Source organism: Rhineura floridana, chromosome 11 (genome assembly GCF_030035675.1).
Source record: "Rhineura floridana isolate rRhiFlo1 chromosome 11, rRhiFlo1.hap2, whole genome shotgun sequence".
In the NCBI taxonomy this organism is placed as follows: Eukaryota; Metazoa; Chordata; class Lepidosauria; order Squamata; family Rhineuridae; genus Rhineura; species Rhineura floridana.
Window position 1 is genome coordinate 28,953,578 of NC_084490.1, and position 14,099 is coordinate 28,967,676.

Here is a 14,099-nt window from a genome sequence, read left to right on the forward strand (position 1 = left end):
TAAACTTATCGTTCCACTTATTATAAATTCTTCTGAAAGATCCTCAAAATGGATAGCTCAGCACCTTTTGTTAGATAAAGATAAACTCATAACAGAGCATGTTGCAAAGTTTCTTTTCATAGCTCAATCGGTCAGGAACAGACAGACTCAAAAATCATAATTGTACCAAAAGTGATATTTTATTTTGGACTTTCCTTCTGTATTACGGGTCTATGACTGTAAGTTTTTAAAATAAATAAATAAAAAAAATAAAAAAGAAGTTGGCCTTGCTTCTGCACCCTTAGCAGTGTTGGGTTCAAATGCAAGCGCTTCTCATAATTCTAAAAAGCGAGGAATTGATAAAGAATTCATACACTTGTCAATCTTAGGAAAACTTAATGTGAGATAAGAACTGAGGAAAAGTGAGGAACAGAGTTAGATTGACATTTGGTGAAAGATAAACATGGGGCTTAGTGTGCTTTTGAAAGTTATCCACTCAGCAGTATGATGTAAAGCTATGGATACATTCTAGCAAAGTATTTTGAGAACACTTTGTGCTGAATTAGCTACAATGTGCAGGATTTGTATAGTGAAGCAAGACAGAGAGAAATAATAACAATCCAGATGGGATACATTTTATCTCCTTTTCAAGATGTTACAGCCTTACAGGCGCCTCTGGGTGTTCCTTTCTCATGAGGGAAGAAACTAAAGTTATGCAGGATGTGTAGGTTCATGTCCCCCACTCTCTCTGAATGCCATGATTCATTGCGGCACCAGCTCTGGCAATAATGTAGCATTTCTTGACAACTCTTGACAACTCTTGGGGCCTAGGAAATAATTTATTTCCTAACAGCAGCCACCTCAAATGGAGGAATTTGGCAGATGAAGCTGTTTTCATTACTTATCTCCATGAGAAATAAAACTTTACTTGCTAAGTTGCTGTGTGTCAGGCTGCTATTATAAGGCACAGGAGTAGACACAATAAAATTAAGGCTGAATAAAAATGGTCTTTTAAAATTCTCCGTTATCAGTGGGCAGAAAAATGGGTTAATGATTTTGCCAAATATTCTTGGGTGGAGAGGGGAGTGTAACTCTTCAACAGTTTTTCCTTAGAAAACTCTTCTGAGGATTTTTTTTTTTGAAGCAATGGACTAAGAGAGGAAGACTGGAGGAAGTAGGGGCCAAGCCTGTTGTTTCCTTCAGATATATTAAAATATAATTAAGCAATGCTGAAACTGAATCCACAGTTGCACCCAAAGGTGACAGATAGTGACACTGAGGAGGCTGTTTTGCTAAATACTGTTTTGCTAAATACTGAAATTCTCCACCAATTCAAATAAGAACAAGAAAAACATCATAACTTTTTTTCTGAGGAATTTCAGCTCAAGCTGTAAAATGGTGTCAACCCTAAACTGGCAGTGAGTTTCAAGACTTCTGGTTTCCTCTAGCTTAAAGGGAAGAGTGGAAGTGAGTATGTTAGATCAAGCAAGAAATGCTCTGTCAGTCACTCCAGCAAATTCCCTTTCCTTCCTCTTGATTGTGGCTGGTCTTGATCACTTTCATCATAGTAATCTGAGGAAAAGGAAACCAAAACCCCACCCACTCGCCCCCTGGCCCAAAAGCTGATGAAATACTGAGAAGAAAGTCAAATTTCAGTATGGGTCAGTTGCATTTGTGGTGGCTCTTGTCTGGCCACTGCAGATAAGCTGCTGCTGTGGTCTGTGCCTAGTGTGGTGGAAACAGAACTGCCATTTCATGCACTTTCAAATACATTGTCATTGAGGAGCCCTGGACATTCTGAAGAGGTGTACATTCTGAATCTGAAGCCAGAGTCAGTAGAAATTGTGAGTCTTGGATATGAAAAGAGGAGAACGAAAACCTGAAACATACAAAACAACTGTCAGATACAGTTGTCTACAGATATATGCTATCTTTGAGTGACTGACTTGTTTTTCTTGTTAATTCTCCTTAGGGGACACCATCTTGGGGAGCACAGCTGGTCAAATCATGCTTCTGGCCTGACAATTTACCTTAACTGCAGGAAAAGCTTTGCTTGCTTAATTTATGCCATAAAGGCACAGGAGCAGGAGCACAAAAAAGCTTCAAATCTAAGCAATTTTAAAGTCGTTCACATGGGTGGGGAGGAGGTTCTTAACTTCATAGGTATGCTGATGGAGTCTGAGCTGGCAGTGAATGACCAGGAAAGGGATCTTGGGATTGGGGTGGATAGCTTGATGAAAGTGTTGACCCAAAGTATGGCAGTTGTAAAAATGCTGTAATGTTAGGGATCATTAGGAGAGAAATTGAAAATAAAACAATGTCATAATGATTTTATACAGAGCCATGGTGCCACAAGCACACCTGCCACATACACTTTTTCTTCACTTCTGCTTTAAAACCCAAACGTGCAACTGGGGCTCCAATCCTGGATCCAACTTTACCCGGGAGTAAAACCCACTGACCTTTATGGGTTTTACTTCTGAATAGACAGTGTGTCTGTGATCTGTGACTATGAAATCAACGATTCTGGGCGACCAAACAATAATAAAAAAGGCGACGATAAGTTCTAAGGCAAGACCCCTCCCCTTCCAAATTTCTTTGACTAAGGAGGAGGCCCCGACTCAATCACATGTTGCTAGGCGCACGATCATGTGACGAAGCGAAAAAGAAACTAGAGGAGCTGGCTCTTGTGGTTCCCTGCATAATTGTTAAGCTCCTCCTGTTTTTCTTATTTTTCATTCCCCGTGTCTCAGCTGCGCGAGAAAGAACCCATTCTCGGTATGTACTAAGCTCGTAATAAATCTCTTACTAGCTGACTGCATTGCTGCCGTGTGTGAGGGCCGTTTGCTTTCAAATTACGTCGGCTCTTGTCTCTTCTCCGATCCCCATGCTTCACGCCCCCTCTGAGTCAGCAGTTTGAATGCGATCAGTGCATTGGCTGTTTACGGGTCTTGTTATCCTTTGGTAACTAAAAAAATGCCGAAGCGGTGTATTATGCGTTGATGTCTAGGCGAGATCTTAAACCTTGTTTCTCCCAACCCTCGTTCGTGGGGGAGGAAAGAAGTCTGAAGAAATCCTTCTGGAGTGGTAACATTAAAGCCCCTTGTATAGAGGTGTACAACTCTATGACAAGGGTTTGCAGTCAGTGCCTTGTGCGTGTTTCCTCCGAAGTAAGCCCTGCTATATTTAGCGTGACTACCAGGGTAATCTTAAAACATTTCTACTCAGACGTAAGCCCCATTGAGTTAAGTGGGTGTGGGACTGCTGGTAATGTTTACTAGGAACTAAATACCACGGAACTCGGGGAGGCTTATCTTGAATAAACAATGCTCATAGGACCGCCCGGTTAATCAGGGGCAGGGCTGGTAAATTGAGCTCCAGAAGGTATTTTCACTTACTTAGAGATCCATCATGAAAAGACCAAAAAAGAAAACAATGTTTTTCCTACTCCGTTAAGTAACCATAGTGGGCTGGATCCAGACTGAAACTGCAATCTTAACTTCGCTCGAAGTAAGTAAATAGGATTTACTTCTCAGGAGACACTGTTCTGTAAGGCTGCAATACTATACACTTACCTGGGAGTAAGTCCCATTGAACACAGTCCCATTGATTTCTAGGCTTGCAGCCCTTATTTTTGAGTTGGTATGTATAGGTTAAAACTAAGTTTGTGGAATTGAAATAAGTGGGACTTAAAGTCATGGTTAGATTTTTACACTCAACATCAAAGGCCCTCCTCCGGGTGCCTACTCAGAGAGAAGCCCGGAGGGTGACAATGAGAAAGAGGGCCTTTTCAGTGGTGGAATGCCCTTCCTGATGAGGTTCACGTGGTGCCAACATTACTATCTTTTCGGCATCAGGTAAATACCTTCCTCTTCTCCCAGGCATTTTAAATATTTTAAACATGTTAAACATGTTAAACATGTTAAACATCTAAATTATTTAATATGTTGACATTTTAATTATCTTAACGCTTTAACATTCTTACTAATTTTACATCTTAACATCTTAATATTTTAGTATTGAGTTTTGCAGTTAGTTATGTGTTTAATTATGTTTATATTTTTTGTTTTAATTAATTCATTTTTAACTTGTGTTATATGTGGCTTTTTACTTGTATTTCAGATGTTTATTTGTTGTGAACCGCCCAGAGAGCTTCGGCTATGGGGCGGTATAGAAATTTAATTAATAAGATAATAATAATAAATAAATTAAAAGGCACTTAAAAGTAACTAACTTGTGAGTGTTCACTCCGGAGTAAGCTGAAGTAATTTAGTGTGACTTCTTGGGCAATCCTAGATGGATGTACTTAGAAGTAAGACCCATTGAGTTAAGTGATATAGGACTGCAGCCGCATCCCAAAATGTACATACACACCATACATCTAGATCAGCCTTTCCCAACCAGTGTGCCTCCAGATGTTGTTGGACTACAACTCCCATCTTTCCTGTCGGTTAGCAATGCTGGCTGAGGCTGATGGGAGTTGTGGTCCAACAACATCTGGAGGCACACTGGTTGAAAAAGGCTGATCTAGAGCATATTTTCCCTAGAGAATCCTGCGAGCTGTAGTTAACCTCTCACAGAACTACAGTTGTTAGCAGCATTAACAACCTCCAACTCTCAGGATTCCTTGAAGGCTGTAGTCCTGTAGCTACTTAGGGGGAATAAGCTTCTCTGAATTTAACTAGACTTGTATCATGCTATTGGTCAGTGGCTCCAGTCCATTCTCTCTTCCTGACTGGGATTCTGCAAACAGGTTTCCAGGGTGCAATATGTTATTTCTAGGTATCCTTGGCCCAGCATCTCTCCCCTTAGCAAATGAAAGTGTGGCTCTTAACTAGGGTTGCCAGGCTCTTGGCCTGAGACTGATCCTGTATCTTTAGGAGAAGAGAAAGTCAGCCAAGTGCAGGTGTTCTTGCAACACTGTAATGGGAAAAACCACAAGGTGGAATTCTCCCCCCCCCCGCACAACTTTTAAAAATACAAAAGACCTCTTGGAGGCTGGGCCTGGCAACAAGAGGTCTTCTGTGTCTTTAAAAGTTGTGCAGGGGGAAGAGAGAATTCCACCTTGTGGTTTTTCTCATTACAGGGTTGTAAGAACACCTGCACTTGGCTGACTTGTTCTTCTCCTAAAGATACAGGATCAGTCTCAGGCCCTGAGCCTGGCAACCCTAGCCCAAACTAACATGGCTGGTGATAGGGGATGATGGGAATTGCACTCCAGGAGCACCTGGAGGGCAGCAGCTTGGTGAAAGCTGATCTACTTGACTGGTAGCAGCTGTTCAAAGTCGTTTGCAGAAAGACTCCTTTCCCTGCCCAGCTAATCTGAGGTTCTCTTAATTGTGGGCACTGGGGAATGAGCTCACAAACAAAGAAGACCTTTTCTATCACTGAGCCTTGACCCTTCCCTAGTTATGAAGATTGAAAACAAACAAACCTGCTCCTGTTCTTTTCTCTACCTCTCTTGTACTTACCAGAAATGGAGAGGGGAGGGAGAAGCTGGATTGCATCAGGGATAAAAGGGGAGACACCTCCCCCCCCCATCAATGGAGTGTCTAGTTTTGGGGATGCAGGTAGTTGCCTTGCACTAGCTCATGGTTTGTCCATATAGCCTGATGTTGTCTACACTGATTGGCAGTAGCTTTCCAGGCTGTTTTTCATCACTTGATTTATTTTTAAACTGGAGATGCCAAGGATCAAACCTGGGACCTTCTGAAGGCCATGCATGTGCTCTGTCACTGCATGGTGGTCCCTTTTTGTTTCTTTGCCTTCCTGCGCCTTCACGGGTGAGAAAGGAAATCCGGAATGCCCACCAAGGAGTGCAGAATCAGAGGATGCCCTGGAGGGAACCAGGCTGAACTTTGAAGCCACCAGTTAGTATGTGCTTTTAGGCTTACAATCTACTCCTTCCAGATAGAGTTAACAGCCAATAGGATTGCTGTATGCCAGTAGAGCTCCCGTATGTGGAGAAGGAGCCAGTGTGGAGTCCCTCTCTGCATGGAGGAGCTGTGCCTGCATACATCAGAACCCATGGAAAACCCTTTTCCATGCTGTCTGAACATGCAGACTGCAGCAAAGTGTTCCCCCTGCATGCATCTGGGGGGAGGCTAGCCATGTGTCCCTCTCACCCATAGTTTCACCACAGGGAACATGTGGACCTTCCTTTTACTAAAACGGTTCTCCCCCACTCCACTCTGGGCACGGAAAGCCAGCCTGATCTAAAGTGCTTTAGAAAATCTCAAGCTGCCTTCCTTCTGAGTTTTCCCTTTGATCAGATGAGGCACACTGATGATCCAGAGCCCCCGGGAACAAGCAGTGGAGGGTAGGGCGGATGTTCAAGGAGGTGAACCCTCTGGTGCTAACGTTCTTGATGTTTCCATCTGACTTTAGGGCTAATGGCCTTGGAGGAGGGGGACCCTGATGCCCTGAAACGCAATGTGCTGCACCTGCTGCTCCAGAACCCCCTGGGGGTCAACTTTGGGGACTTTACGGGGGCCTTTTATCAACTGCATGGCTACCACCCTCACATCACCCGTCATGGGTACCACTCGCTCAGGGAGTTGGTGGCTGACATGGAGGATGCCGTAGTTTTGCAAGATGAATCACAGAACCCAGTCATCAAGATAGCAAACGGTTTCCATCTTGACCATTGGCAAGAAGGAGGAGAAGTGGTGTCTAGTTCTGAAGGGAAAGCTTGGAGCTTGACAGATGAAGAAAGATCGGAAGAAGAAACAGGTACCATAAATGCATACCTTGCTTAAGATTGGCAGCCAAATATAGCTGGGGCCACATGAATTTTCTCTGTTGGTGAGTTAAGCTGGTATAGCACAGTGGGGAGGAAAGCCTGGTTGGGAGTCCAGTCTGTGAGTTCAAATCCCTGCTAGTGTCTCCTGCGTGTCAAGGGCCAGCTAAAGATCACCCTCACAGTGAGTAGCTCGGGGTTACGTACCCTGCCATCTGCAGCCGTGGGCAAGCTGCATAGTCCCAAGGAACCCAGTTGCCCCCCCAGCTGGCAGTTGCAGACAAGGAAGGGGCTGCCTTGTGCAGCTGTGGCAAGCTGAGCAGGCCCTAGTCAGCTCTAGAAGACTAGCCTCAGAAGGAGGTAATGGTAACCCCCCTCTGAATACCACTTACCATGAAAACCCTATTCATAGGGGAGCTGTAAGTCGGGATCGAAGGCAGTCCCATCCAATAAGTAAACTGAACGTTGAATTTGTATAGGGGCAGGACTGTAGCTCAATGTTAGAGCATCTGCTTTACAAGCAGAAGATCCCAGGTATCGTCCCCAGGATCTCCAGATAAGGCTGGGAGATTCCCTGCCTGAAATCCTGGAGAGGCACTGCTAGTCAATGTAGACAATACTGAGCTTAGATGGCCCATGGTCTGAGTCAGCGTAAGGCAGGTTCCTGTGTTGTCTGCAAGCGTCTTCCGTGGCAGATTTTACAGGATGGGCCAGAGTTGGATCTTTGCTAGGGGTTGTCCCATGACTCCTCTCTGCAGCAAAACTGATCCAGTGAGGAACATGAGAAGCTACCTTATATCGAATTGACTGTTTGGCTATCTACCTCTGTATTGTCCACTTTCTGAGAGCAGCTCTCCAGAGTTTCAGACAGGAATCTTTTGAGGAGTTAGCTGAAAATGCTGGGGATTGAACCCAGGACAGTGTGCATGCAAAGTACGTGCTCTGCCGTTGAGCTTTAGCCATCCCACAAAGGGGTGACTCCAGAATACTTGTCAGAGCAGAGATGGTGGTAGGAGGAGTGGTATCAAAATTGAAACATAGGATGGAGGGGCTTGATTTAGAGCCCTCTGCAATTGTTCAGTAGAGTATTTGGTATGGTCCTTGTGGGACAGGATCACCCCCTCCCTTGGGGGTACATGTGAAAATGGGTGACTGGATGCAAAACTGGATAAGACATTTGCGCCTTTCATTATTGTGTAAAAGAGGGAACATGAGAAGATCCTCCAGCATGATAAATGGCCTTTGCAAAAGACCTCAATCTCTACCAGCTATTAACGGTGCAAGAATCCTGTCTTCTTTGCATCTGATTGTCCAATTGGGAAATTTCCGTATCTGAATGTGGTTCATATAATAATTAGATTTGTATTGCTAACTGGAACAGATAGGCAGGATGCAACTCTTGTCTTTGTTCTTGTATTAGTTTATGTGATGCATTGCAAGAAATACATAACTGAAAATAAATTGGGAGTACCCGTTGCATTCTGGAATTAATATGAGGCCACAAAGGCGTCTCACGGAATACTAGAGTTGGAAGAGGCCTATAAGTCCATTGAGTCCAATGCAGGAATTCACTTGTTCCCTCCTTTGCAAATTATTTCAGCTTATTTCCTATTGTTTTCTTCTTTCTCATATGGGTGACATAATATGTATGGTTCAATGCTGGTGTAAATTACTATTTTGATACTCCATAAGAGTCCTGTTGAATCAGACCAAAGTCCCATCTATAGATGTCCAGCACCCGTTCTCACATTTGCCAGTCAAATACCTGTGGGAAGCTCATAAGCAGGACCTGAGTGCAAGAGCACTCTCTTTGGATCACTGACATTGCAAAATGCTTCACCACCACCACCAGCAAAACTATGTACCCTGATTTCAGAATATTCCTGTAGTTTCATACAAAGCCAGCAGAGAGAAAGCATTTCTGGACTGGGCTTCTGTTTTGTGTGTTAGCCATATGCACGCACAGTGAATTTGTTGTTTGGGGGATGGGGTTTGGCTTCAAATAAGTGATTTCCCCAAGTGCATATGTGAAATAATTAAATGATGCCTGGCTACTGCCATAGCAGCAGTGCAGGCATTAGGAAGGTAGGAAGAGACTTGCTATCTAAGCTCCTTTCCAGTAAAGCAGCAGCTGTAGTTGTTCTTGGGTAATAGCGTTGGGGTGACGGATTATATGTGAATGAGTGAGGAAGGGAGTAGCAGAAGCAGACAGGCAAGTGGATGACTTGCAGTTGGGGGTAAACCAGGACCCAGAGAAGAAATGGCCATAATGCTCTGCTTTTATTTTAAGTGGAGCATTCCGGGATTGTTATTGTGGATGTCATTATAAAAAGACTGAGTGGAGATCTGGATTTCTCTCTGAAATAATTTTCATTGGTGATCTGCATTATTCGGCAGCTCTTGCAGAAGTCTTGGAGTCGCTCACCAGCCTCCTGAGCAAGTACGGGCCAGGCTTGAGGATTAAGAAAGTGCAGGAATTCCTTCTTGCCAATGACGGAGTTGATGTGGAGAAGTTCAGTATTCAGCAAGGCTACAACGATACACTGGAATTTTTGGAGTATCAAATGCCGGAGTTAAACATCAAATACAAAGAGGACAGACTCAGTTGTGTGGTTCATCTTCCTAAAGGTACAGGGCAGGAAACTGAATTTGATTTTTTGGAGGAGAGGGCTTGTTTCTAGGTAAAAAATGTAGTCTGGGTATGGAAGTCGAAAGCTGTGATTCAGCACCTCCTGTAATGATATAAGAAGAGCCCTTCTGGATCCAACCAAAAGTTCACCAAGTCAGGGAAAAGAAAACTGTGGTCTTCCTGACTGTTGGACTCCCAACTCCTATCAACCTCAGGCAGCATGGCCAGTGATCAAGGATAATAGGAGTTGTAAACTAGTTACATCTGGAGGGCCACAGGTTCCCCATTCCTGATTCACTACAACAACTTATTTCCCACAGGGGCCAACCAGGTGCTTCTAGGAAGGCCACAAGCAGGGCATGAAGTTTGTAGCCCATCAGATATTGACTAAAATGTAAAGGAAACTCAAAGTAGAAGTAAGAAGTTTAAGAACTGAACCTCTGAGCCTAAGCTGAATACAGAGCCTACACCAGTTAGCATGTGATATTGTAATGATTCAGAGTTGCCTCTGAGCATTGTATGGGGGCCCTTCTTTCTCTGAGAACCAACACACACACCTCAATGCTTGCTTCCCTGTTTCTGTTATCAAGCAAGGTGTGTGTTTAATTATTTTGAAAATGCGATTCCTGACTGATTTGGTTGGATTTTATATTTTTTCTATAGATGTCTCTGCACCTTCTAGTTCTGCTGGTAGTGAGAACCTTGTGGAAGAACCAACGAACCAGACATCAGGTAAAACAGCAAGTTGCTTTGAGCAATTCTGGTGTGTGTGTGTTTACTTGGCAATAGCTGGTGTTTTTTAAAACTCAACAGGAGGCCTCATCTAACCTACTGCCCAGATCTCTGGTTTGCAGTGGTTCTCCCAAAGCCTTTGCTAATGCAACTTCCTGAACTCGTAGTGGCTGACAGGATATCCTGTATTGGCTTATTTCGAGCCTAAATAGGAGGTCAAAGACCAGAATGCTGAAAAGATGTAGCTTTATTCTGTGCACAGAGGCACCATAGATTTCTTGTATATAAAAAAATTCTTGTATAAAATATGTTAAAGCCCAACGCGTTTCAGCTTGTGCAGTCAAGCCTTCATCAGGGGCTAAAATACAAAATATTGAATATTTTTTAAAAAAACTTACTAACAACTTAAACGCACACATTCATTTCTGGAAGAACACAGTTACAGAAATGTTGCAGCCAAATGTTGCTTTCATTAATCTCAGAATATAGTTACAAAACTCTGACAACTTAAATACATATCTAATTATAAAAACAATTACAAAAATAATATTGCAGTCAATATTGTTTCAATATTTTCAAAATATACTTACAAAATTAAACTCTTCAAAAACATATTAAAACAAACTTTTTCTGGTATCTTCCTTATCGCTGTTGTCATGTGAAGCAAACTGAAACCAAATTCAAAGAAATATAGAACTCTGCAAAATGCAATGAGTTGAACCTGCTTGATAATTACTTCACCACACCTGACTTAAGTTGACTGTGTTTGTTCTGAATTAGAGTAGAGGTAACAGGTTGAATTCCTCATTGAACCCATTAGGAATCATAGTATCTAATTCCAGAATCCAATATAGTTCTCTACGCAATAAATTGTCTATGTTTTTTCCAAAAACCTTTTCCAAAACCCAAAACTTGTATTCTGTTATAGAATGAGGGCACTGATTATGATGTTCTACAAGAGGTGCCCCTCTTCTGTTATTCCTTAAATCACTCCAATGTTCCTCTATCCTTATTTTCACAATTCTTGAGGTTTGTCCTATGTACAGTTTTTTGCATCCACATTGTATAATGTAGATGACCCTATCTGTATTACAAGTGGAAAAATGCCTCAAATGATATTTCTTCTGACTGGCAGGATTGACAAAAACTGTCATTCTGCTGGTGTTTTTACAAAAAATGCAGTGGCCACAGGGATGATGACCCAGGGGAGAAGTTGTACCTGGGAGTAAGCTCTGTCTATGATGAGTGACATCTTTTAAATCACTATGTACTAGAATGTCCTTAAGATTCTTTGTTCTTTTATAAGAGATCCTTGGAGGTTCCTGACAGCCCTTAAGATGTTCCACTATATGCCAGTGTTTTCTTATACTATTCTCTAACTTACTAGTGATATGATCAAACGTTAATATACAGTTTATACGGATAGAGTCTTTTTGTGATGATTTTATGAAGAGTTCTTCCCGTTTCTTATTAGCCGCTTTTTAAAAGATTCTCAATAATAGGGGATGGATATCCTCTATTCCATAGCTGTTTTTTTAAGGACGAAGATTGCGTTAAGAAATCTTCCTCTGTAGTGCAGTTATGTTTTATTCTAAGAAACTGTCCATGGAGTAAATTATCTCTTAGTACTTTTGGGTGTGAACTGTCATATTTTAAATAAGTATGTTTATCTGTAGGTTTTTTATAAATTTTTGTATGTAAACTATTGTTTAATTTCTTAATATCTAAATCCAAAAAATTAATTTGATCCAAATTGTATTGATAATCAAATTGAATATTGGTGTTTTTGTTGTTAACTCATCTTACAAAATCATTAAGAGATTCTGGGGTGCCTCTCCAAATCAAAAAAAATCATCAATATATCTCCACCACCCTATTAAATGTTCAACATGAGATTCATTATTTTATCTTTTTCAAAATCTTCCATATAAAGGTTTGCTATTTCTGGAGCCATGGGGCATCCCATTGCTACTCCTTTAATTTGCCAATAATAATGATTATCAAATTTAAAGTAATTATTACGCATAGCTATTTCTGCTAAATCATAAAGGAAATGGGTAGGAGGATAAATTTCTGTTCTTAAATCCAACGTAGCATGTATGATATCAAGGGCTTCATTCTGAGGAATATTAGTGTACAATGATCTAACGTCCATAGTAACTAGAAGGTCCGCATCATCTATATGAACATGTTGTATCCTATTAATAAAGTCAGCAGAATCTCTAATATAGGAAGGAATACAAGGTATAAAAGGTTTTAGAAAGAAATCAACAAAGTGTTCCCCCTGCATGCATTGCTGCCAGGAGGTGTGGCTGTGGCGTGCATCTGGGGGGAGGCTAGCCATGTGTCCCTCTCACCCAAAGTTTCACCACAGGGAACATGTGGACCTGCCTTTTACTAAAACGGTTCTCCCCCACTCCACTCTGGGCACGGAAAGCCAGCCTGATCTAAAGTGCTTTAGAAAATCTCAAGCTGCCTTCCTTCTGAGTTTTCCCTTTGATCAGATGAGGCACGCTGATGATCCAGAGCCCCCGGGAACAAGCAGTGGAGGGTAGGGCGGATGTTCAAGGAGGTGAACCCTCTGGTGCTAACGTTCTTGATGTTTCCATCTGACTTTAGGGCTAATGGCCTTGGAGGAGGGGGACCCTGATGCCCTGAAACGCAATGTGCTGCACCTGCTGCTCCAGAACCCACTGGGGGTCAACTTTGGGGACTTTACGGGGGCCTTTTATCAACTGCATGGCTACCACCCTCACATCACCCGTCATGGGTACCACTCGCTCAGGGAGTTGGTGGCTGACATGGAGGATGCCGTAGTTTTGCAAGGTGAATCACAGAACCCAGTCATCAAGATAGCAAACGGATTCCATCTTGACCATTGGCAAGAAGGAGGAGAAGTGAACGGGGTGTCTAGTTCTGAAGGGGAAGCTTGGAGCTTGACAGATGAAGAAAGATCGGAAGAAGAAACAGGTACCGTAAATGCATACTTTGCTTAAGATTGGCAGCCAAATTTAGCTGGGGCCACATGAATAATCTCTGTTGGTGAGTTAGTAAACCGAACGTTGTATTTGTATAGGGGCCATGTCGTAGCTCAGTGGTAGAGCATCTGCTTTACAATCAGAAGATCCCAGGCTTCATTCCCAGGATCTCCAGATAAGGCTGTGAGAGATTCCTTGCCTGAAATCCTGGAGAGGCACTGCTAGTCAATGTAGACAATACTGAGCTTAGATGGCCCATGGTCTGAGTCAGCATAAGGCAGGTTCCTGTGTTGTCTGCAAGCGTCTTCCGTGGCAGATTTTGCAGGATGGGCCAGGGTTGGATCTTCTAGGTGTTGTCCCATGTCTCCTCTCTGCAGGAAAACTGATCTAGTGAGGAATATGAGAAGCTGCCTTATACCGAGTCAATTATTGGGCTATCTCCGTATTGTCCACTTTTTGACAGTGGCTCCCCAGAGTTTCAGACAGGAATCTTTTGAGGAGCTAGCTGAAAATGCTGGGGATTGAACACAGGATAGTGTGCATGCAAAGTGCTTTGAAGAAGCACAAGTAGAGGGCGAAAGGGACAAACAAGCTAAGCGGAAGGCACATCAAGTAAATCCTCATTGTGACCATTTTCCATCTGGAAACCTATGTCCTCACTGTGGGAGGCTGTGTGGATCCAGAATTGGCCTCCACATTCACTTACGGACCCACTGTTAAAGACCTTACCCTGGAAGACAATCTTACTTGGCCTCGAGTGATCGCCAATGAAATGAATGCATGCAAAGTATGTGCTCTGCCATTGACCTATGGCCATCCCACAAAGGGGTGACTCCAGAATACTTGTCTGAGCAGAGATGGTGGTAGGAGGAGTGGTATCAAAATCGAGACATAGGATGGAGGGGCTTGATTTACAGCCCTCTGCAATTGTTCAGTAGAGTATTTGGTATGGTCCTTGTGGGACAGGATCCTCCCCTCCCTTGGGGGTACATGTGAAAATGGGTGACTGGATGCAAAGCTGGATAAGACATTTGCGCCTTTC

The 14,099-nt window shown here is 42.8% G+C and overlaps 1 protein-coding gene across 5 annotated transcripts in view; it reads left to right on the plus strand.

Annotated features, from left to right (window-relative positions):
* The first annotated feature begins 2,592 nt into the window (after positions 1-2,592).
* The window catches only part of LOC133367295 (uncharacterized), a 38,736-nt gene continuing 27,229 nt past the window's right edge, over positions 2,593-14,099 (plus strand). Inside the window, exons 1-5 of one of the 5 annotated variants that reach the window (XM_061591392.1) lie at positions 2,593-2,757; positions 6,367-6,711; positions 9,116-9,346; positions 10,011-10,079; positions 12,699-13,049. In XM_061591392.1, coding sequence (XP_061447376.1) covers positions 6,372-6,711; positions 9,116-9,346; positions 10,011-10,079; positions 12,699-13,049 — 991 coding nt within the window. In that variant the 5' untranslated portion in view covers positions 2,593-2,757; positions 6,367-6,371. Of the gene's footprint in view, positions 2,758-2,864; positions 3,150-3,196; positions 3,490-3,545; positions 3,837-5,440; positions 5,550-6,366; positions 6,712-9,115; positions 9,347-10,010; positions 10,080-12,698; positions 13,050-14,099 lie in introns of those variants that run through there. The other 4 variants (XM_061591394.1, XM_061591393.1, XM_061591395.1 and 1 more) reach the window with 4 other exon arrangements.